The sequence below is a fragment of the Trachemys scripta genome, chromosome 6 (assembly GCF_013100865.1).
Source record: "Trachemys scripta elegans isolate TJP31775 chromosome 6, CAS_Tse_1.0, whole genome shotgun sequence".
Lineage (NCBI taxonomy): Eukaryota > Metazoa > Chordata > Testudines > Emydidae > Trachemys > Trachemys scripta.
In genome coordinates, this window is record NC_048303.1 from 21262407 (window position 1) to 21284379 (window position 21973).

The following is a 21973-nucleotide window of genomic DNA, read 5'->3' on the forward strand; positions in this document are numbered from 1 at the left end:
GGGGGGGGGGCGGCGCTGGGGGGGGTGGTGGTTCCGGCGGCGCTTGGCGAGGGGGCGGCACGGGGCACTGGGGGGAGGAGTTCTGGCAGCGCAGCGTGCGGCACTCGGCAGGGGGGCTCGGAGGGGTGGCGCTTTTCTTTGCTGCTTGGGGCAGCAAAAAAGTTAGAGCCGGCCCTGCTCAGAGGCTAAACACCAAATTCCAATCTCATTAAAATGGGAGTTTTGGAGATAAAGATTCAGTGACAAGGCATTCATAACCGCAGTTTCAAAGGTGCAGATCACCTGCAGCTCTCATTGCATTAAAGGGAGCTGTGGGTGCTCTACTCCTTGGAAAAATCTGCCCATTAATTTGTTTCAATTTCTTCCTCAGCATAATAGGGATACTATTTACCTACTTCACAGGCTGCTGAGTATAAACCTTGCTCAAAGTGATCATTTCAACATAGAAAACCCTTGGCCAAATTCAGATAAATACAGCTGAGTGTAAGCAGACACATCTCTAATGGGAATTCACTAGAGCTGTAAACAGTGAGGTAAGTTACACATTGAGTGCAAGTTAGAAAGCGAGAGTTAAGTCAGGAGCAGCAAAAGCTTCCTAAAAGTGGGGGGAAGGCACAGATGCATGAACCATGGCCCCGCCCCCCCGCACTACACCTTTTCCCCTGAGGCCCTGCCCTTATGTCACCCCTCCTCCCTGAGCCTCGCCCTCACTCCTTCCCCCGAGGTTCTGCTCACCCTCTGCCTCTTTCCCCCAGCCCCAGCCCCCCGCTCACTCTTCTTCACAACCTCTCCCCATCACTCGCCCTTATGGCTGGTAAAAAGTCTTTGGATGTCCTTGTTAATTTCATTTGATGCAAGCCTATATGAAAGGATAGTTTACTGGCATATTGGCACAGATTGAAGAGTCAAGGGTGTGTAAAATTGGGGGCAGCAAAAAAGTTAGAGCCGGCCCTGGCCATATTCATTTGAAACTGGAGAAGAATTTTATGTAGGCAGAATATAATTTCCCCAAACTGGAATTTAGTCAGGTCACAATAAGAACTAAAAGCTTAAATTCTTGTTAGTAAAATAGATTAAAACAAATAGCACTTACATCCACCTCTTCACAGAAAGTAGCAGTGGGGCCGTACTGCAACTGGCATTGGTGATGTACATCATAGATAACTCCTGGGGCAATAAGTGGTGACTTTAAATCTTTCTTTTTGGGGATATCATCTAGACAGAATCCCCATCCTCGGCTAAAGGTGAAAATTGGAAATTTAAAAACCACACAAATGTGCTTTTAATTTTAATTTTTTTTCATAGTTCATCTTTACATTTCTAATCATTAATGGCACTTTCCCATGTGGTCTTTAGGAAACAACACTTCCAGATTCTAAGTCGGGCATGGGGAATTTAGCAAATAACTTCTTATTTCCAATAAAGTTTTAGGAACCTCAGATAAGAGCAAAGTACTTCAGAAAACCTGGGAGTACCTGCCATTCAGGAGCAGCCTGGGAATTAATATCTGGTATCTTTACCACCCCATGGCATATAGAAGGGGCCCTGAAGTCTGCAAAAGCAACAAGACTTGTGTGGTTCTCCTCTGTGGCGTATCATGATTCCTGTGACCTCAGCAGCTCTTTCCTTCTGCTGAATTATAAAGCAGGGCTCGGCAGTAGCTCTCCCCATTTCACCTTGCAGAGGAATTGAATGGAGGCAGAATGTAGTTTGTTAAATTGGAAATAGATTCAGTCATTGGAATGACTTCAGTGAAAGCTGCCACCACTCTCAACAGTGTTGAAAGTCAGATTAGAGGCGTCTGAAGTTGGGCACCCAAAATTTGAGGCTCCTCTAATAAGAGGTCACTTTTGAAAAATGTGAGCACAAGTGATTTTGTCCAAGGTGTCATAGGAAATCTGTGTCAGGCCCTCATATACCTTAAATTAATGGAGATATCCTATCTCCTAGAACTGGAAGGGACCTTGAAAGGTCATCAAGTCCAGCCCCTGCCTTCACTAGCAGGACCAAGTACTGATTTTGCCCCAGATCCCTAAGTGCCCCCCTTAAGGATTGAACTCACAACCCTGGGTTTAGCAGGCCAATGCTCAAACCACTGAGTTATCCCTCCCGCAAGGCCATCTTTTCTCCCAGTAACCATGTGATAGCTGTAGGTTACACCAAGTTTTCAACTCAGATTGTTCAAATCTAAGTCCAATTTGAACATTGCATAAGTAACAATTCTTCCACTATCCACTGTATCGTACTTGGTCAGATTTGGGTGTGCCATGACATGGGAACCAACAACATACCTCCAGGATCCTCAAAGGAAAAAATAATTAAGAATTTCTCCTCAACTCTGTGTCACCTCACATAGCATTCCATTATTCCAGGTGGACATAGTATTCTAATCACTCACTCTAGGAAACGTGTGATGTATTCCTTGCTGCACGGGGACCAGGTGAGTGGAGAAGGATCATACTGTAGCTGCCGGGACATAATGTATGGATGTCTTCCAACAGGTTCACAGTCATTCTCTTTTCCATCATGCTGGATACCAAAACTAAAAGTAGTGTTATCAAGCACAAGAAATAGTCATTATAGCTGATAGTTACATAGCAACTTTCTTCCAAAGATCCCAAAGTGATCAGGAAAACATATAGGTATCACTTCATCCATGAGCTAAAAGTACAACAGAAGTCAAAACTCTTGTTGACTTCGGTGGGCATTAGATCAGGCACACAATGCACAGCAGTGCCCCCGGGCAGAAAGCAAAGAGTAAACTTCCCTAGTTGAAACTTGGGGAGAATTTTAGGGAGTCAAAACATAATTATCCAATCTGGCTTTTGCCAGGCCCCAGCGTTTACACCCAGTGCTTAATTTTTTAATGAAAGAGGTGTCAAGAATCAAGCAAGTAGGTGCTGGGAGTCAAGCAATATTTTTACTTTTATAACTGAGGCGGCAAGCCCAGAGGTGCCGGGGTTATGAACTGCCAAGCCTAGAGATGTCGGGGCTCAGCCCTGGCAAAAACTAAGCACTGTTTACACCCCGACTCTTGAAAAAGATTCCAGGGCAATTTTAATAATCATAGGTACTCATGCCTCATCCACACGGCAGTGCCCTTTAGTACCCTGCAGTGAAGTTAATTTGGTAATGATTCAGAGGGAAGGGTGCCACCTGAAGAATGCTCATACCACTTTCTGCAGCACCTTGTTTTTCAGGTCAAAACCCAGTTTAGACTATGAAATTGGTTGATACCACAGTACTGAGCAGCGTGGCTACAAGTTTGGGGTTTGCAGTGAGGGACTTTCAAAGACAGGACGGCAAGTGCTGGAAGTCTGGGACAATACTGAAAAGAAATCTCTCAAAAATTGCAGGCCAAATTTTGCTCTTGATTAGTGTGCTGTAAATCAAAATAACTCCATTCACTTCAGTATAGTTATATCTGACTCAGATCAGAATTTGACCCATTAATCTTCTCTTAATAATTTCTCTTGTTACAATACTCTTTCTTTCTTTCTTCCTTCCTTTCTTTCTAAAATAATTTCAAGGATGTCACTTTTTATTGATTTAGACAGAAGCATTGCTTCCCACATTGTCATATATTCATGAATGGATTGGTGAATTAGCCTCTAATCTCCTCCCCATCTCTCTCCCCAGTTAATAATACTGTGCATTGTAACAGACCTTCCCCACAGCAGGTCCTCCCCCAGCTGTTCATAATTCAGTCTTGTCTAACCTCTGCAAAGCTTTTGTCAATCCTTGTAAAAGATTTACTACTCAATAACTTTTAACAATAATAACCAAACACCCCACTGAAAAACCAACATGAAAAAATTGTCACTGTAGCGCAGTTTAGCACCACACAGGGCGGCTGTCCAAGGAATCAAAAAACCCCAATTACTTTAGACACGTTTATTTTTTGAAAACATCACTGTTACGTCATCCCAGTATTTCAAAAACTTGGGTGGCTCTTTCCCTCTTCCACAACTTTGTTTTTTTCTTACTGATTTTTAGATTTATAGAAGCTGCTCCTCCTCACCCCATCTTTGGGGGGTGTATGCAAAAATGAAGGTCAAAATCACTTAGGCAAAGCTGAAAATCTCTGCCTAAAATAACATGGACTGGGTACCAGAAATGACTATGACTGTCAGGAAGAGAGCTAGAGCTGGTCAGGAGGTTTCCATCTTGAATGATTTTTTGACAGAAAATGCAGTTTCTGCAAAACTGAAATTTTCCACATGATAATTTTGATTTGCCAATTTTGTTTCAATATTCCATTGTTATAACCAAAAAGAATCAAAGCGCTATGGCCTGTGCTATACCAAATGATCACAATGGTCCCTTTTGGCCTTGGAATCTATGAGGGAAATACAATTTTAAGATAAACATATCAAACACTGAATTAGACCTAGCTAGACTCTGCATTTTACATCCAACGATACCTGTGTCCAAGCTCATGTGCAATAGTGAATGCCAAAGGCAGCCCAGAATCTTCATTAATATTACAGCTCCGGTGAGGTTGGCACATACCAGACAGATGAGACAAACCTAAGGTTTCACAAGGACGATTCATGCCAGCACAGATGTCCTTTCTGTAAACACAGTGAAGACTTGTAGGTAAGAGTTTAAAACTGCATATAATGCTGCTCACAATGGACAGTAAACCTCCATGTCATCATATATTTGTGGTCCATTTGAATTTTAAGCAAAAGACAGTATGTCTAACATTTATACCACTATGTAGGATTTATTATTTATTAGTAAATATTTATATTGTGGTCATGCCCAAATATCCCAGTCAGGATTGGGGCCCACTTGCGGCAGGCACTGTACCAATAAAGAAAAGAGACATCCCTGCACTGAAGGCCTCACAATCTCAGGACACAGACAAAAGGCAAGGGATGGGGATACAACAGACTTGCAAATGAATATGGTAAAAAATCGGCATTGCTTAATTAGTTACCTGGATTGCGGTTGTTTGGTTGCCTTTTAATTGGGGATACCGCTAGGGGAGGAAGAGAGTAGGAAAAGGAAAGAAGGGGAAGAAAAAAAGCTGCAGTTTGTCATATGTGTAGCTATGCTCATCAGGCTGAGATTTATAGGGCTCATTGCAGAGGCGATTCTTACGGAGGGATCTGAAGGAGAATAAAGTAGTGGATGTTCAGATTTTATCAGAGAGTTTTTCCAAGGCAGGCAGCATCAGCCACAGCACGTTGGTGTTTGAGAGGCTGACTGGCGGTAGCCAAGGCAGGAAATGCTGGCAGAGTAAAAGTGAGGGTTGACGTCATTTTAAGTTGCTAGATCAGCTTGGCGGCAGGAAGCTAAATTATAAAGGGATTTGAAAGTAAAGACTTGATTGATCGGAAATTATACCATTTTTTCCAGGCAAGCAGAGTGCAAAACCTTGCTCTTGGCTCCAAAAATTCAGCTATTGTGGAGCAGAGTTCTCCATTTGATGCCGAGGAAAAGACAGAATGTGCACATCTGAGATTCAGAACAGTGAAGATAAATCTTCCTTCCCTGCTCATTTTCCACATCCTTGAGATCTTCTGCACCAACCAGTTTGTATAGAGTTCCTCCCGACTAACAGATGAAGACTGCATAACTAAGTCCTTTGATGATATTATCTCCCTCCCTTTATGGGTATGTCTACACTGGAGCTGGAAGGTGCAAATGATAGGAGAGGGTAGCCACTCTGAGTACAATTCCATCTGAGATTGTAGGTATGTACTTGGGCAGCTAGCCCCTCCCACCGCTCACACCAACATGGCTAAACTTCTGTTTTTAGCACACACAGCCTGATTAAGCCAGCATGAGTATATCTACTCCAACTGGAAATTATACCTTCCAGCTCCAGTTTAGGCACATCCTAATTGGAAGTGAGCATGGGACCATTATGAAGGGAGTATTATCCCAGTCTCCTCTTAGACAAGGACAATACCTTATTTTTTGCAATACGTGGTTAAAAATCCCTACCTTTTGGAAATGCAAGAGAGCATGATAACTGAATAATAAAGGTGCTGGGAATGCTCTATGGAATACTGTCTCTTGTAGCATCCAGGATCCACTTATCTGTTTACTCTAGGTCCATGCAATGAAGAAATCTTTAAATAATATAATATATGGAGATATACCTATCTCATAGAGCTGAAAGGTCATTGAGTCCAGCCCCCTGCCTTCACTAGCAGGACCAAGTACTGGTTTTGCCCCAGATCCCTAAGTGGCCCCCCTTAAGGATTGAATTTACAACCCTGGGTTTAGCAGGCCAATGCTCAAACCACTGAGCTATCCCCCCTGTGATGGTATTCTGTGCATGGCTCTGTGGATTTTCATGGTGGATTATTTGAAGTTTGAGTGGTTCATCCCTGGTAAAGCATCACAGGAAGAGTCATCTTCTAACACTGAACAGGGATTTTTATTAGAATAAGGTGAAAAGTGTGATCCCTAAATCACTCCACTGTAGGCTTTCTGCTTAGAATTTTCCCCAGGTCTCTTATTGCCTGGATTCCTGTTATAGCTTTTGGAAAAAAGTGTTCACAAAAACTAATTAATCTGCATAAGACAATTTCACCTGGAGCACAGCACAGGGCCCATAGGTGGTCGGCAATTGATGTGGTGTTACAGAGGCAGCAGCAAGCCACAGCAGGTGGCTGAACACCTTGTAGGCGTCTAAGATCTGCTCCATTTTTCCTTTGTTCAGGCCCTGTTCTCAGCCAGCAGGGGATCACTGATGCTCCCTGGCTAGAGATAAACAACTGAGCTCGGTAAACCAGTAAACTCCCTAGCCAAAAGACTTAGTTATTCTATCTTCATCTATCTGGACTAGTACAAGAGATCAGAGAGAGAACAGAAAGGTTACTTCCCCAGTGCAGTAACTGTAGTTCCTTGAGCTATGGGTGCTGTGCTACCCACTCTCCTTTCCTTCTGCTTTGGAGTTTCCTTCTGAAGCTTGCAAGTGGGGAAGGAACTGAGGGAGGGTGGCCCATGCAGCCTGATATAGCCTCGGTGCAGAGAACGAGAGTATCAGCCGCACACGCACAGGCCGAATGGACACTGCTAATGAAAATCTCTGATCGAAGGCACGCGGAGCACATGCGCACTGGACGTGGAGCACCAATAGGGATGTGACTCAAAGAAGATATTTGTTTTTACTCTGAATATGAAGAGGAACAGTACTAACCCAGAGGATGCAGCCTACAATGGAGAGAATCAGCAAGTAATCACCTCTCAACCTGTGCAGTGTCCATGTGTGGCGTCCTCTGGGACAGGGCAGTTTTCATTCCCTAGGTTCCGTCAGAGGGTGTGTGTGTGTGTGTGTGTGTGTGTGTGTGTGTGTGTGTGTGTGTGTGTGTGTGTGTGAGAGAGAGAGTTAGGATATTATATAAAGCCAGTTCATTTTGGCAGATCTACCATTAACCGTTTTGGAGACATCTTCTTTTGTTCTAGTTTTTTGTATGTATTGATTCATTTCCTTCCTTATTCTGTATGTCAGTTAGGAACTGTTACTTTGGGTATGTCTACACAGCAAAAAACAAAACAAAACAAAAACAAAAAAATCCAGTGGCAGCAAGTCTCAGAGTTCAGGTCAACTAACTCAGGCTTGTGCTGCAGGGCTAAAAATAGCAGCCTAGCCATTTGGGCTCAGGCTGCAGCTCAGGGTCTGCGACCCTTCCTCCTCACCAGGGTTCACAGCCCAGGCTCCAGCTTCAGCCTGAATGTCAATACTGCTAATTTTAGCCCCGCAACATGAGTCCCACGAGCCTGTATAGACGTACCCCCCCTTTTTTTTTTGATGGACTGATTAAGCGAAGGACGATTGTTTTTGCTCCTAAGCCAAATCCTTTCGTTTTGGTTGGTGGTCAGTGCAAGCTGACTGGAGCTTTAGTTTTCTTTTTGAAAGTTTTGCATTGGTTTTATTGTGTGGTGCTTAGGGGCCAAATCAAATAAAATATATTAAGTAAATGAAGCAAGTAATGTGTTAGTAACACACACACACACAAAATATATATATATATAAAAACCTGCAAACGGCATCATAGATTGCTGATAATTATGGTAGTAGTCAAGAAACTGCAATTACCATCACTTGCATCATTGTTATAAAAGTCACAGACAAGAGCGTACCGTAACTTTGTAACAAACAGCAATGTGCAACATCAAAAACATTGAGTTTGTTTTTGGATGTATTGGAGAAAGGCTGGCAAAAAAAAAAAGTTGTTTTTCAATAGACAAGGATACTTTCTTTCGTACAACTGGGAAACTAAGGCCCCAATCCTGCAAACACACCTGCACACATTTACCTTTAGACAGGTGAGCAGTCCCATTGAGTTTGCAGGATCAGGCCCTATGTGCTTTGAGAGGATGGACAGTCTTGTTTATAAGGCACTAGAACAGGACTCAAGAAACCTGGGGTCTGTTCCTTGCTCTGCCACAGACTTCCTGTGTGATCGTGGGCAAGTCCTTTACTCTCTCAGTGCTTCTGTTTCCCATCTGTGAGGGGTGAGTGGGGGAATACTTTTTTTCCCTCCTATCCTTTGTCTCCCTCGTTTCTTTAAACTGTGAGATCTTAGGGCAGGGACTGTTTTTCACTATTTGTGCAGTGTCTAGCACGATGAGGCCCAGATCCTGGGCTATCGGTGCTACTGTAATACAAATAAATCACAATGATAATATATCAAATTTACTAAAAATATTCATGGAAAGCAAATTTCAAAGCCACATGCCCAAATATATGTATCAACTGAATTTTTAAACCACATGTGAGAATTTATGCCATAAGCATTTGTGTGCTTATCCAACTCAAACAATACCACAGGCCTTCTCTGACCAATTGCAACTAAGTAAAACAGCTCAAATAGTGAATACCCACAGGTAACCAATTGAGAAATATGTTTTCATCTTTATGAACTGTGAAAACAAATTGTTGAATACTTTTGAATGACAAATATATTTGAGGCAATCATGATCTTCTGATGGATATTCAGCAATACAGAGAAAGAGACTAAATCTGTCAGACACAATAACTATTCTGTGAATTATCTGCACAGCTATAATGGCCCACTGGAAATGTCTGCTTACTCCTCTTTCTATACATAGTGTCTGAGACCCAGAAATATGAATGAAAAGATATTATCAAGACATTTTTGCATGTTTACAACCATTTAGCTAGAAGTCTGAATGTGAACTGTATGACTTTAACAACAAGATAATCCGCTATTGTGAAGTGCAGTTATTTGTTATTGTAGGGTTTTGTAATTAGGGGGCTGCTGATCTACAGGCTGGGCTTTTGGCCCTATTATTTTTTCCGTGAGAAAATAATTGATTGAAGCCATAAACAAAGAGATGGGCCCAAACTGAATACTAACCTCAGCCTTCCCAACCATTGAAGTTTGAGGATGTTTACATTTGGAGCTAATTACAGATTAGATTAGATTAGGGGGGAGGGATAGCTCAGTGGTTTGAGCAGTGGCCTCCTAAACTGAGGATTGTGAGTTCAATCCTTGAGGGGGCCATTTAGGGATCTGGGGCAAAAACAGTACTTGGTCCTGCTAGTGAAGGTAGGGAGCTAGACTCCATGACCTTTCAAGGTCCATTCTAGGAGATAGGATATCTCCATATTTGAAAAAAAAAAAAAAAAAAAAAAGTTTCCTGGCTGTGACTCATGGTTAATAAAACATAATATAGGCTTTGCAAACAGATGTAAGCAACCCTCTACAAGGTACAGTGGGTGAGTTTTGGCACCTTCCAGCCTTAACAGTGTGCTTTTATATAACAGCTCAAAATTCAACCTGTACTAGCAGCTGATATACTCATCAAAGAAAGTTATTTTTATATTAAAACTGTCCTTCAGAAATGACATGTTTTCATTAGGAACAACAGTATATGGGGAAGTGTCTGTGTTGGTGGGGGGGAGGGGTGACTAAAGGAGCCTATTAGCCTATAAACATGTTCTCAGTGAAAGAAATATGAATAAAATAACATTTGGCAGCTCCTCTCCAGGGTTGTGACCATACCTAGTTAAAAGTACAGCTACATCGTGATGTATTGGGTTGACATCATTTTTGGGATTGATGCTTTTCTGCCATTTGCAGAAGCTGGCTAATGTCTTGTCTGCATGATGAACTATTTTCAAGCCTCGCTAAAGAAAAAAAGAAGAAAATATTATTATAAAGACTGCATTATATTGCCAGAGCACAGCAGCAACATTAATTATCAGGCTCACTAAAGTCATTGACTGTTTATGCTTTTGCCCAAAGCTAGAAACATCATTAGGAGCAATGACAGTTATTTGTGTAATATCCCAAGTATTAAGTTAAAACTTTGTCATTTTTGCAGCTAGTGTAACTAGAGAAAAAGTATATCAAAGGAGGAAATTAGCATTTTTGGGAAGAAGCCTTCATAAAATGAAACTAACAACTGCATTTTTCAAACAACAATATTTTATTTTCCTCTTCGAAGCTAGTATTCTTCCTAACATAAAGAAGATTAAAATTAATTTGCAAGTAACTTGGAGAAAGCTACCTTCCATCATGTTTATCACCTTTAATGCAACATGAACAATCTCATGATGAGGTAACATTTTATGCTTTCATGGGTACATTTCCTTCACTCCATTTTTTTAAAAGCTGAAAAAGATGGACAACAGTCATCTTATGATCAGAGAGAAGAAACACAAGTTGAAGAAGAAAAAACATTTTGCAGTGCAAAATAAGCGCTACCAAAAACATATTTCCCTCTTCTGTGGTTTTGCCACTTACTCTGCCTCACTCCTAGTATATTATTATTTAGGGTAAAGTTTTCCAAAGCACTGAAGTGCCATAAGCAGCTACGTCCCTTTTTCAAAGGTGCATTAGGCACTTAGGGGCCCAAGTCTCATTGAAAGTCAATGAGGACTTAAACCCCTAAGTGTTTAAAATCAGTTTTGAAAATGGGCTTTAGGTGCTTTTGAAAATTTTACCCTTGATAACCTTACCCATAGCTGGATAAATTAGGCTCCTATTTTACAAATTATTTTCACCTGTGCAGGCACTAGCTCTCATGTGGAGACCAATTGACTTCAACAGCTCAGGCGTCCACCTGGTTTAGAATTAGGACCTTTGATCATAAATCCCTTTGGACAGAGACCTTATTTTAAGGCTATCTCCACAGAAGGCCTCGCACAATTATGGTGCTATGAAAATAACCATTAAGTTATAATAATCAGCATTCATTTAGGGGGCGGTTATAGTATTTATGAGACATGGAACATGCAGTCACCTACGTGTGGTTGTTCACAACAATGAACATTTTATCAGTCACTGTTTTCTCTGAGTTTTGAAAAGGAGCTTATGGGAAAAATAACCCGTCTTGCAGGCGTACAATAGTAGATCTGCTTCTTCAGAGAGCTCCACAGGCAGCTGCCCTGTGCTTTATGAATATGCTATGTGATTAGGCTGTGGATGGTTCATTTGAGCACCCTGTACGTTTGAATCTCTGCTCAGCAGCAAGCCTCCTCAGTCTTCGAAAGTCCTCTTTTGGTGCCGAAGAGTTTCCCCCTCACACATAATTATCCTAATATTTGAACATTTTAACTGAATTTCCTTTTGGGAGTTTATGCACAAACACCTGTAGTTATGAGCTGAACAATGTACCATTTAGAGCAGCAGTTAGCTTTGAAACAGCTGTGCCAGAGTCAATAGATTAACAGAGGAATGAACAAAACATTTTAAACAAGCAACCCGCTTCCCACACACAGTGGATGCATTCATTACGCTCTTTAGTGTTACTCTAAATACCCTACCAAAATCTCTCTTCAGTGCACTGCGTGCCCAACTTTCTTCATTGCAATCTCGGGGGAAACAAAATCTCACCTCTTCCTCTTCAAGAAGAATAAGGCGGACGAGCACGATGTGGATTGCATTGCCAATGCTTGGATCATGGAACAATCCTGTGACCTGTGTCAGAGCCAGGAGGTCTGAAATTAATTGATTCCTCTACAGCAAGACAGAACTTTAGAGAGGAAATATGCAGGTTATTTCAAGCAGACTGCCCTCTTTGTTTTTTTTCCCTCCTACATATTATTGACAGAAGGTTCACTTCACATTCTGAAATGTAATAACCATGATGAACTACTGCAGAGGGCTGCCCAGTCAAATGAATAAAAATTCAGCAATTAACAGACGTTATTAAAATGTTATGCAGCAAAATTTACAATCCATTAAAAAAATTATTTTAAGTTCATTTTTCTCATTTAGGGTCCAATCCACTATTGTGCTCCCTGTGTAGTCGTTTACATCAGTGCAAGATAGGTGTAAAACACTGCCAGTGCACAATGGTAGCATTTTACATCCACTTTGTACTGGTGTGAATGATTATCAAAGGTTCAGGGCAACAGCAAATGAGGCATTTATTGTTGAGTTCTGTAGAAAGGATTTGGCTGGCCAAAGGAAAAAGAGGAAGTCAATACTAGGCAAATAGAAGGGAGTTGAAAAATATATACAGTGGTATCATCAGCATAAAAGTGGAAGCTAAGGGTTTGTCTTCACTACTGACTAAATCAGCGCTGCTGCGATCGATGCAGTGGGGATTGATTTAGTGGGCCTAGTGAAGACAGGATAAATCGAAGGCAGAGTACTCTCCTATCCACTTCAGTACTCCACCTTCTCAAGAGGCGGGAGAGTGGTGTAGACACTGCTGTAAAATCGATCTAAGTTGCTTTGACTTAATTTACATAACTTACGTAACTTAACTAGCATAACTTAGATCGCTTTACCTCACTAGTGTAGAGCAGACCTGAGACTAAAGGTAAAATGACAGATGGAGCAGTTAGACTAAAAAATAACAAAGGGCCCAGCATTGAACTCCGAGTCCTCATGCCCCAAATGATGGTGTCAGTGTGTGTGCGATTAGACAGGCTGCTTCTCAAGAGCATTACTAGTAAAAGGAAGAGATGGGGGGGGGGCAGCAGGAACAAAGCGACACTTAAGCCTGGTCTATATCTAAAATTTAGGTTGACCTCGCTATGTCACTCAGGGGTCCTGAGCACCATAGTTAGATTGACCCAAGCCCCAGCATAGATGTGGCTAAATCAAAGGAGGAATTCTTCTGTCAACCAAGCTACCGCTGGTTGGGGAGACGGATTATCTACATAGATAGGAAAACCATTCCATCAATCTAGGAGGTGTACACACTATGGCTGCAGTGCTGTAGTGGCTGTAGTATATGCCCTTAGTCACAATCTGCCAGAGGAAGTCATTTTCCCCCTCAGCTGGGAAGGGTTGCATCTGTTGTTTGAAATGAGCTTCATTGTGAGTACAAAAATTGATCAGTTACATTGTGCTCTGTAAACAGTTACTCCAAGACAATACAGTATTGATGGCTACAATGAAAGACAATTTCAAGACTTCTGTGTGAATCCATTGCAGATGTGTCCCATTAGTGCAAATTATATAAACAAAAACCTACGAGACATCTGAATTGCATTAGCTGAATACTGTAGGATGGAAAAAAAAATATTGTGCTGGCTCTTAATTCTTCAGAAATCTCTCAACTGAAAGATAATTGTTTAAGTATTTTGCACTCATGAGCAGCTGTTCCTAATGGGGGATGGTTAGTCTAAGTCTCAGTCACACAAAGGAATATTGAAATATTATGTACTTATGGTTTTTTTCAGTGCATGTCAGATTTTTTCTGGGGCTATTAATACAGTTCAGAACATAAATATTCGTGAAACAAAGGATTTTACATAAGAACATAAGAATGGCCATACTGGGTTACACCAAAGGTCCATCTAGCCACGTATCCTGTCTTCTGACAGTGACCAATGCCAGGTGCCCCAGAGGGAATGGTAATCAAAACAGGTAATCATCAAGTGATCCATCCCCTGTCGCCCACTCCCAGCTTCTGGCAAACAGAGGCTAAGGACACATCCCTGTCCATCCTGGCTAATAGCCATTGATAGACCTCTCTTTTTTTTAACCCTGTTATAGTCTTGGCCTTCACAGCATCCTCTGGCAAGGAGTTCCACAGGTTGACTATGCATTGTTTGAAAAAATACTTCCTTTTGTTTGTTTTAAACCTGCTGCCTATTAATTTCATTTGGTGATCCCTAGTTATGTTATGAGAATGTGTAAATAACACTCCCTTATTTACTTTCTCCACACCAGTCATGATTTTATAGACCTCTATCATATCCCCCCCTTAGTCATCTCTTTTCCAAGCTGAAAAGTCCCAGTCTTATTAATCTCTCCTCATATGGCAGCTGTACCATACCCCTAATCATTTTTGTTGCCCTTTTCTGAACCTTTTCAATTCCAATATATCTTTTTTGAGATGGGGTGACCACATCTGCATGCAGTATTCAAGATGTGGGTGTACCATGGCTATATATAGACACAATATGATATTTTCTGTCTTATTATCTATCCCTTTATTAATGATTCCCAACATTCTGTTCACTTTTTTGACTGCCACTGCACATTGAATGGATGTTTTCAGAGAACTATCCACAATGACTCCAAGATCTCTTTCGTGAGTGGTAACAGCCAAATTAGACAACATCATTTTATATGTATAGTTAGGATTATGTTTTCCAATGTGCATTACTTTGCATTTATCAACACTGAATTTCATCTGCCATTTTGTTGCCCAGTCACACTGTTTTGAGAGATCCTTTTATAGCTCTTTGCAGTCTGCCTGGGACTTAACTATCTTGAGCAATTTTGTATCATCTGCACATTTTGCCACCTCACTGTTTACCCCTTTTCCCAGATCATTTATGAATGTATTGAATAGGACTGGGCCCAGTACAGAACCCTGGGGGACACCAGTATTTACCTCTCTCCATTCTGAAAACTGGCCATTTATTCCTACCCTTTGTTTCCTATCTTTTAACTAGTTACCAATCCATGAGAGGACCTTCCCTCTTATCCCATGACAGCTTACTTTGCTTAAGAGCCTTCGGTGAGGGACCTTGTCAAAGGCTTTCTGAAAATCTAAGTACACTATATCCACTGGATCCCTCTTGTCCACATGCTTGTTGACCCCCTCAAAGGATTCTAGTAGATTGGTGAGGCATGATTTCCCTTTAGAAAAACCTTGTTGACTCTTCCCCAACAAATTATGTTCATCTATGTGTCTGACAATTTTGTTCTTTACTATACTGTAGTTTCAACCAGCTTGCCCGGTACCGAAGTCAGGCTTACTGGCCTGTAATCGCTATGATCACCTCTGAAGTCCTTTTTAAAAATTGGTGTCACATTAGCTATTCTCCAGTCATTTGGTACAGGAGCTGATTTAAATGATAGGTTACAGACTACAGTTAGTAGTTCTGCAATTTCACATTTGAGTTCCTTCAGAACTCTTGGGTGAATACCATTTGATCCTGATGACTTATTACTGTTCAATTTATCAATTTGTTCCAAAACTTCCTCTGACCCCTCAATCTGGGACAGTTCCTCAGATTTGTCACCTAAAAAGAATGGCTCAGGTTTGGGAATCTCCCTCACATCCTCAGCCGTGAAGACTGATGCAAAGAATTCATTTAGTTTCTCTGCAATGGCCTTTTTTGGCCTTCCTAATTATATTTTTACCCTTTATTTGCCAGAGTTTATGATCCTTTCTATTTTCCTCACTAGGATTTAACTTCCACTTTTTAAAGGATGCCTTTTTGCCTCTCACTGCTTCTTTTACTTTGTTGTTTAGCCACAGTGACACTTTTTTGGTTCTTTTACTACGTCCTACGTGCCGACTCCAGGGGTGCTCCAGCAAAAAAATTGTGGGTGCTGAGCACCCACTGGCAGTCCCTCTACCAGAACCTATGCCTTCCTGCAGCGCCGCCTGCCTGCCAGCGGGCCCCACCGATCAGCACCTCCCCCTCCCTCCCAGTGCCTAAAACCTGCCACGGATCAGCTGTTTGGCAGCGTCAGGACAGGAGGCGCTGGCAGGGGGAGCAAGGGCATAGTGTGCTCGGGGGAAGGGGTGGGACTGGGTGGGAAAGGGGTGGCGCGGAGGTGAGAAGAAGCAGGGCGGGGGTGGGGCCTTAGGGGAAAGAGGTGGAGTGGGGGCGGGGCCAGAGCAGAGCCGGGAAGAGCACCCCCCCCACAGATTAGAAACTCACGCCTATGTACTATGTTTTTTTTAATTTGGGGGTATACATTTAAAATGAGCCTCTATTATGGTGTCTTTAAAAAGTTTCCATGCAGCTTTCAGGGATTTCACTTTTCGCGCTGTTTAACCAGCCTCATTTTTGTGTAGTTCCCCTTTCTGAAATTAAATGCTATAGTGTTAGGCTGCTGTGGTGTTTTCCCCACCACAGGGATGTTAAATTTAATTATATTATGGTCACTATTACCAAGTGATAAGCTATATTCACCTTTTGGACCAAATCCTGTGCTCCATTTAGGACTAAATCAAGAATGGCCTCTCCTCTTGTGGATTCCAGGACTAGCTATTCCAAGAAGCAGTCATTTAAGGTGTCAAGAAACTTTATCTCTGCATCCCATCCTGAGGTGACATGTACCCAGTCAATATGGGGATAGTTGAAATCCCCCATTATTATTGAGTTTTTTACTTTAATCTCTCTAATCTCCCTGAGCATTTTACAGTCACTATCACCATCCTGGTCAGGTGGTCAGTAATATATCCCTACTGCTATATTCTTATTATTAGAGCATGGAATTACTATCCATAGAGATTCTATGGTACACTTTGATTCATTTAAGATTTTTACTTCATTTGATTCTACACTTTCTTTCACATATAGTGCCAATCCCCCACCAGCACAACCTGTTCTGTCCTTCCAATTTTGAAGGGGAGAAGGGGACGAAGGCGAGATTTGATCATTTCTTTAAAGTATTATTGTAACTAGAAATCAAAACCACAGCTCTATCACCCCAGCTTTGAGGGAATCCAGAATCAAACCCCAGATCCAGATTTTGCAACTGGCTGCTGTTGCTATAATGAACCAATCCAAAATGTTGGATCTAAATAACTCTGAAATCTGGATCTGATCTGACTTTTGAGACCCCGTCCAGCTTTACCTTCCTCCCAAACTCCTTTTTCTAACAATAATTAAGGTTCCCATTGACTTTGATGAGAGCAGGACATGAACATCTGATGACAGAATCTGACATGGGGAAGCATGCTCATTAAGAACTGAAATGAAAATATAGATTTCAGACATAGGCCTGGTCTATGATAGAAAATTAGATCAGTTTAATTACATCGGTCGGGGCTGTGAAAAATCCACACCCTGGCGCCGCGTTATTAAGCCAACCTAAATCCTCATGTAGACAGCGCTAGGCTGACAGAAGAATTCTTCTGGTGACCTATCTACCACTTCTTGTGGAGGTGGAATACCTTCGCCAATGGGAGAACCCTTCCCATTGGTGTAGGTAGTGTCTACACTGAATGCTACAGTGGAGCAGCTGTGCCGCTGAAGCATTTTAAATGTAGACAAGCCCTAAAAGAGACCTTGTACATTGCTTACAAGGAATAGAAGCATAGGTCTTTTCTCATGTCTCATCCCTAACTATGGGCTACACCATTTTCTATAGATTGGCTGCCCCAGTGTGCATGAATGATGTGACAGCTTTGGAGCTGTTCTATATTAATTCAGGACCAATAAATGTTCTGTTGGTCTGATTGTTGTAAGGGACGCTGTGTAGAAGGGGTTAATTCAAGCAGGAGCTGGTTGCACTGTGCAGGAAAGATGACAACAGCTTCAGATAGCTACCATTTCATTACACTCAGGGAACAATACTAGACATATTCACTTTAACAGGGTGGCCAAATAGCAAGTATGAAAAATCAGGACAAAGACCCAAATGTCAGGACTTCCCTATAAAATCTTGTCACTATAGGCTGTAAACACTGAAGAACCAAAACGTCAGGGAAGGAAGACAAAGGGCTTCTGAGGGGACAAAAAGGGACATTCTCAAGGGAGGGGTTGCTAATGAGAAGTGGTTCTCATAGACCTAGAGGTCAGAGGTCTGGAGCAGAGGAACCTCTGCCAAGGGCTGGCAAGCCTCTAGGTAAGATAGTTATGTGGTTAGGCCTCCTATTGTTTTAAACTCTTTTTTTCTGATACTTTGCTGGGTTCCTACTGTTAAGTTTAAAAACACTTTGTTTTAAGAAAGCTGCCTGGTCATATTTCCCCAAAGGGAGATTTGCAGGTGCCTAACCCAGTTGGGCCTGGGACATCCTGGTAGCCAGGATGCAGTAGCTTGGGGACTGAGTGAATTGTGGGATTCCACCTTCAGAAAGGTAAAGGGTTGAGGCCTAACACCTGAGAGATGCTCTCAGAGAGACCGGAAAGGGGTCCTGTAACTGTGACATGTAATATGGGTAATTTCTTTTGACTCTGTCAAACACCAGTGATGAACAGTGTCCATACACAACCCCAGTTTTCCTTCCTCAAATGCTGTGTAATATGCTATTTACTCTTATGGCTACTACCTAAATACAGTTAGGTAGAGAAGGAAAGGATGCTACGAAACTGAAGAAGTCTCATAACTTCATACATATCTATCATTCACATTAATAGTACCAGTAAAAACATACCTACAGTAATGAAACTGAAGGCCAGATTCTATTACCCTTACTCATAATGAGTAGCACCTTACTCTTCAAGTTGTTCCACTGAAATCAATGGAACTAACTGTAATAATAGTATGAGTAACAGCATCTGTCCCTATGCTTGTAAATCTAAAATGAAAGTCAGAAAATGCAAAAGTTAAGGTATTTATTACCACATTAACATACTGATTATTAAAGTTCACGTGTACCACTTTAGCCACAGCACTGCTGGAGCTAAAGGAGAACTTATTTAGCTGTGAGAAAGCAGCAAGCTATAAAGTCACTTGGCCCAGTAAGCAAATGCTGTTATAAGATCCTGTGTTTTACTGTATCGGTTTTAAATCCTACTGTATTGTAGCTTCAGGAGTAGCCTGGCTGGAACTGGCTGCCTCTCTGTTGACATAAGAAGATAACACCACAGGAGATTCATGTCCAGAAGGTTTCCTTGACAATTATAAGGGCTAGACACTTTTTTTCCCCCAAGGGAAAACTTAGATGCAGCAGACAATGAATCAGTCAGGGGGTCAGATTAATGCATTGAGGGGGATGGATCTGGGAGTCTGATAGCTGTGGTTTCGTTTATGCATTGAGTGAGTGGAGAAGGCGGGAGAAGATAATCTCAAATGACTACATAAGGTCAATGCCTAAAGATCCAAAGATGATATTGTAATGCTGGCAGACCAGGTGCCAGCTTATGCCAAGGCCCCAGGCCTCTCTGAACACTGACAAATACATGGGTGAAAACCAGCTTGGCTTACCTATGAGTTAGTATAGTTAAAACAGATATTAGTGATATAAGAATGTGTTTAGTGTCCAGACTTTGTGAAATGCTTGTAGGATGCTGCATGTATTAATTTTACTTACAATGTCTGTATCCCGTGGCATAAAGTTACATTAAGTGTTTGCACTGTAAACCTCTGTCATTGTGTAACAAACCAAACAGGAAAAGATGCATTGATTAAGGTAAAGTGCTCATCCTGTGCACAAAATGGCCCTTTGAAGGCAAATGAGGCATTGTGTGACATCCAAGGGCAGAAACTTTGTTGATTGCATTCCTTAGTCCCTCCATGAAGGGGAAGCATGCGGATGAACTCATCCCATCAGCTTGGATTCTGAGGTGAAGGGGAGAAAAATCCCTGTCAGGGAGGAACTGGAATCTTTATACTGTCTGGATTCCGAGGGGTAAAGATTCCTAAACATAAGCAATAGACTTGGCATGGGTCAGCCCTAAAGGACATGTAGAACTGGTTATTATGGAAGCTTATTTTACCTTTTTAAATCTAAGACTAACTCATTTGCATGTGTTGTTTCCTGTTTTAACCTTGTGAATAACTCATTTCTTTTCTTAGTTAATAAATCTTTAGTTAGTTTATTACAGGATTGGCTTCAGACTTTGTCTTTTGTTTGAGATTTGAGTATAAATGACACAGGGTAAGTGACTGGTCCTTTGGGACTGGGAATAACCTGAATATTGCTTTGATTTTTGGTATAAAATGCCCATCCATCACATAGTCCAGCTTGCCTAGGTGGCAAGATAGACTGGAGTGCCAAGGGGACTGTCTGTGACTCCATGGTATAACTGTTACAGTGTTGGAGGAGTTCACACTCATTAGTGGGTTGGTGAAATCTAATTATAGAACATACCACCAGTTTGGGGCTTTTGCCCTGCTTCTTGACAGTCTGCCCCAAGATTGGCATTCATGGTTGTGAGCTATTTCAGACCGCGTGACAAATATCACAAGATATTTTAACTTTTCTTAAGTCAAATTACATTTTGAAATTTGCTCATTTGGGGATTTATTTGAACTGAGACACATTTTACATTTTTAATTTAGATTTCATTATATGTGGGGAAAAGCTCAATTTGTCTGAACCATTTCCTCTGAGTGTAAAACCCACATAATAATTGTTTTGATTGAGTCTTAATAAAAGCTAGTAAAACTGCACAAATCTCTACACTACACCACTTTCACAATATCAGCAGTGTAAATCAGGAGTAACTCCATTTCTCTTAACAGAGGTTCACCAGTGTACATGAGATCAGAATCAGACCAAATATCTAAGAAATTGCTAAGCAAGCACTGGGACACACCAAGATTTTTATTTTTTAAATAAGGGAATTATGTCTAACTGAATAGGGGAATCCCTGAAAATTTACCTCCCCGCTCATACACAGATGGGGAAAGGAATCCATACCATTGATAGTCTAAAGCTCTCGTGTTCTGCTGCATCTAACTGCTCCGTCACATTATGTTAATACTGCTGCCTAGGAACATCAACAATCAGTAGATTGAGAATGTGCATGACATTCAGAACTGATAATTTCAGTGAAATGAAAGTTCCTGTGTAGTGCACATACGTCATATGGATGTCATGATTCAGCACTGTGTCCAGAAATCACCCTGACTTAAAACCTATAGAGGAAAAGCCCGTCCTGCATGAAATAATAGAGAAGACTTTAGATGAACACATACAAAAATTATTCCTCTTCTTTAAATGACAGACCGTTATGACTGTTTTAATGGTGATTAACAATGTAATCAAGTTTGCTTATATTTATATAATTTATCTAACTGAGAAATAGTTAAATATATCACCTACCATATTTATTATAGTGAGGATGTAGGATTCCACATTGTCACTTCCATGATATTCAATCATCTTACTGTCTGCAACAACCAGCGTCTCCACCCATCGTTCCTTGCTGACAGAACGCCGAGAAATTGTTTTGGCTGCCCTGTGATTTCCTTCCCACCTAACCCGCCGATGCTCTTGTTGTTTGAAAAAGCTGAAGGTATCTGGAATGTTAAAGGGCATTGATTTCATTTTACATGGAGATATTTTTATTGCGCTTCAGGGTCACTTTACATTTTAAATGTTTCATTGTAATACTTACAGAAAGTCAGAGCTCTACAGATTGGATTAAAATCAAATGGATCCAAACTTTACCAAAAAGTCAGGAGTGTTTGGATGCCAGGTATTGATTGTGCCCATCATAGGGATAGAGGCCAGCTGCAAAGTTTGCATCTGGGTATGAACCCTCCCAACATTCAAGAGATTTTGAGGTCTGTCATTTTGTTTCAAGGCCATCTCTAATTACAGCAGTTCTTAGTATAAAATAAAGGGCATATTCTCCCTGTAACATATATGCTCAATTCTTATCAGGATGGTAAATTGGATCCAGTCCTTCTGGGGCATGTGGTCTGTCCTGTGCATGAACAGGCTGGGAAAGATCCCCAGCTAGAACAGGGAATGGATCACTTGATGATTACCTGTTCTGTCCATTTCCTCCATGGCACCTGGCATTGACCACTGTCAGAAGACAGGATACCTGGGCTAGATGGACCTTTGGTCTGACCCAGTATGGCTGTTCTTATGTTCTGAGCAATGGAACTGCTTCACCAGCAGGCGGCACCTATACTCCAGTGGGGCATAA

At 41.5% G+C, this 21973-nt stretch overlaps 1 protein-coding gene across 2 annotated transcripts in view; it reads right to left on the reverse strand.

Moving 5' to 3' along the window:
- LOC117879253 (A disintegrin and metalloproteinase with thrombospondin motifs 12-like) overlaps nucleotides 1-21330 on the reverse strand; it is a 141518-nt gene extending 120188 nt beyond the window's left edge. For both annotated transcript variants that reach the window (XM_034774306.1, XM_034774305.1), the window contains exons 1-6: nucleotides 21139-21330; nucleotides 11832-11915; nucleotides 9996-10120; nucleotides 4425-4574; nucleotides 2399-2542; nucleotides 1094-1238 (exon numbers count right to left, since the gene is read on the reverse strand). In XM_034774306.1, the coding sequence (XP_034630197.1) occupies nucleotides 1094-1238; nucleotides 2399-2542; nucleotides 4425-4574; nucleotides 9996-10120; nucleotides 11832-11915; nucleotides 21139-21198 (708 nt within the window). In that variant the 5' untranslated portion in view covers nucleotides 21199-21330. The remainder of the gene's footprint in view (nucleotides 1-1093; nucleotides 1239-2398; nucleotides 2543-4424; nucleotides 4575-9995; nucleotides 10121-11831; nucleotides 11916-21138) is intronic.
- Nucleotides 21331-21973: the final 643 nt, after the last annotated feature.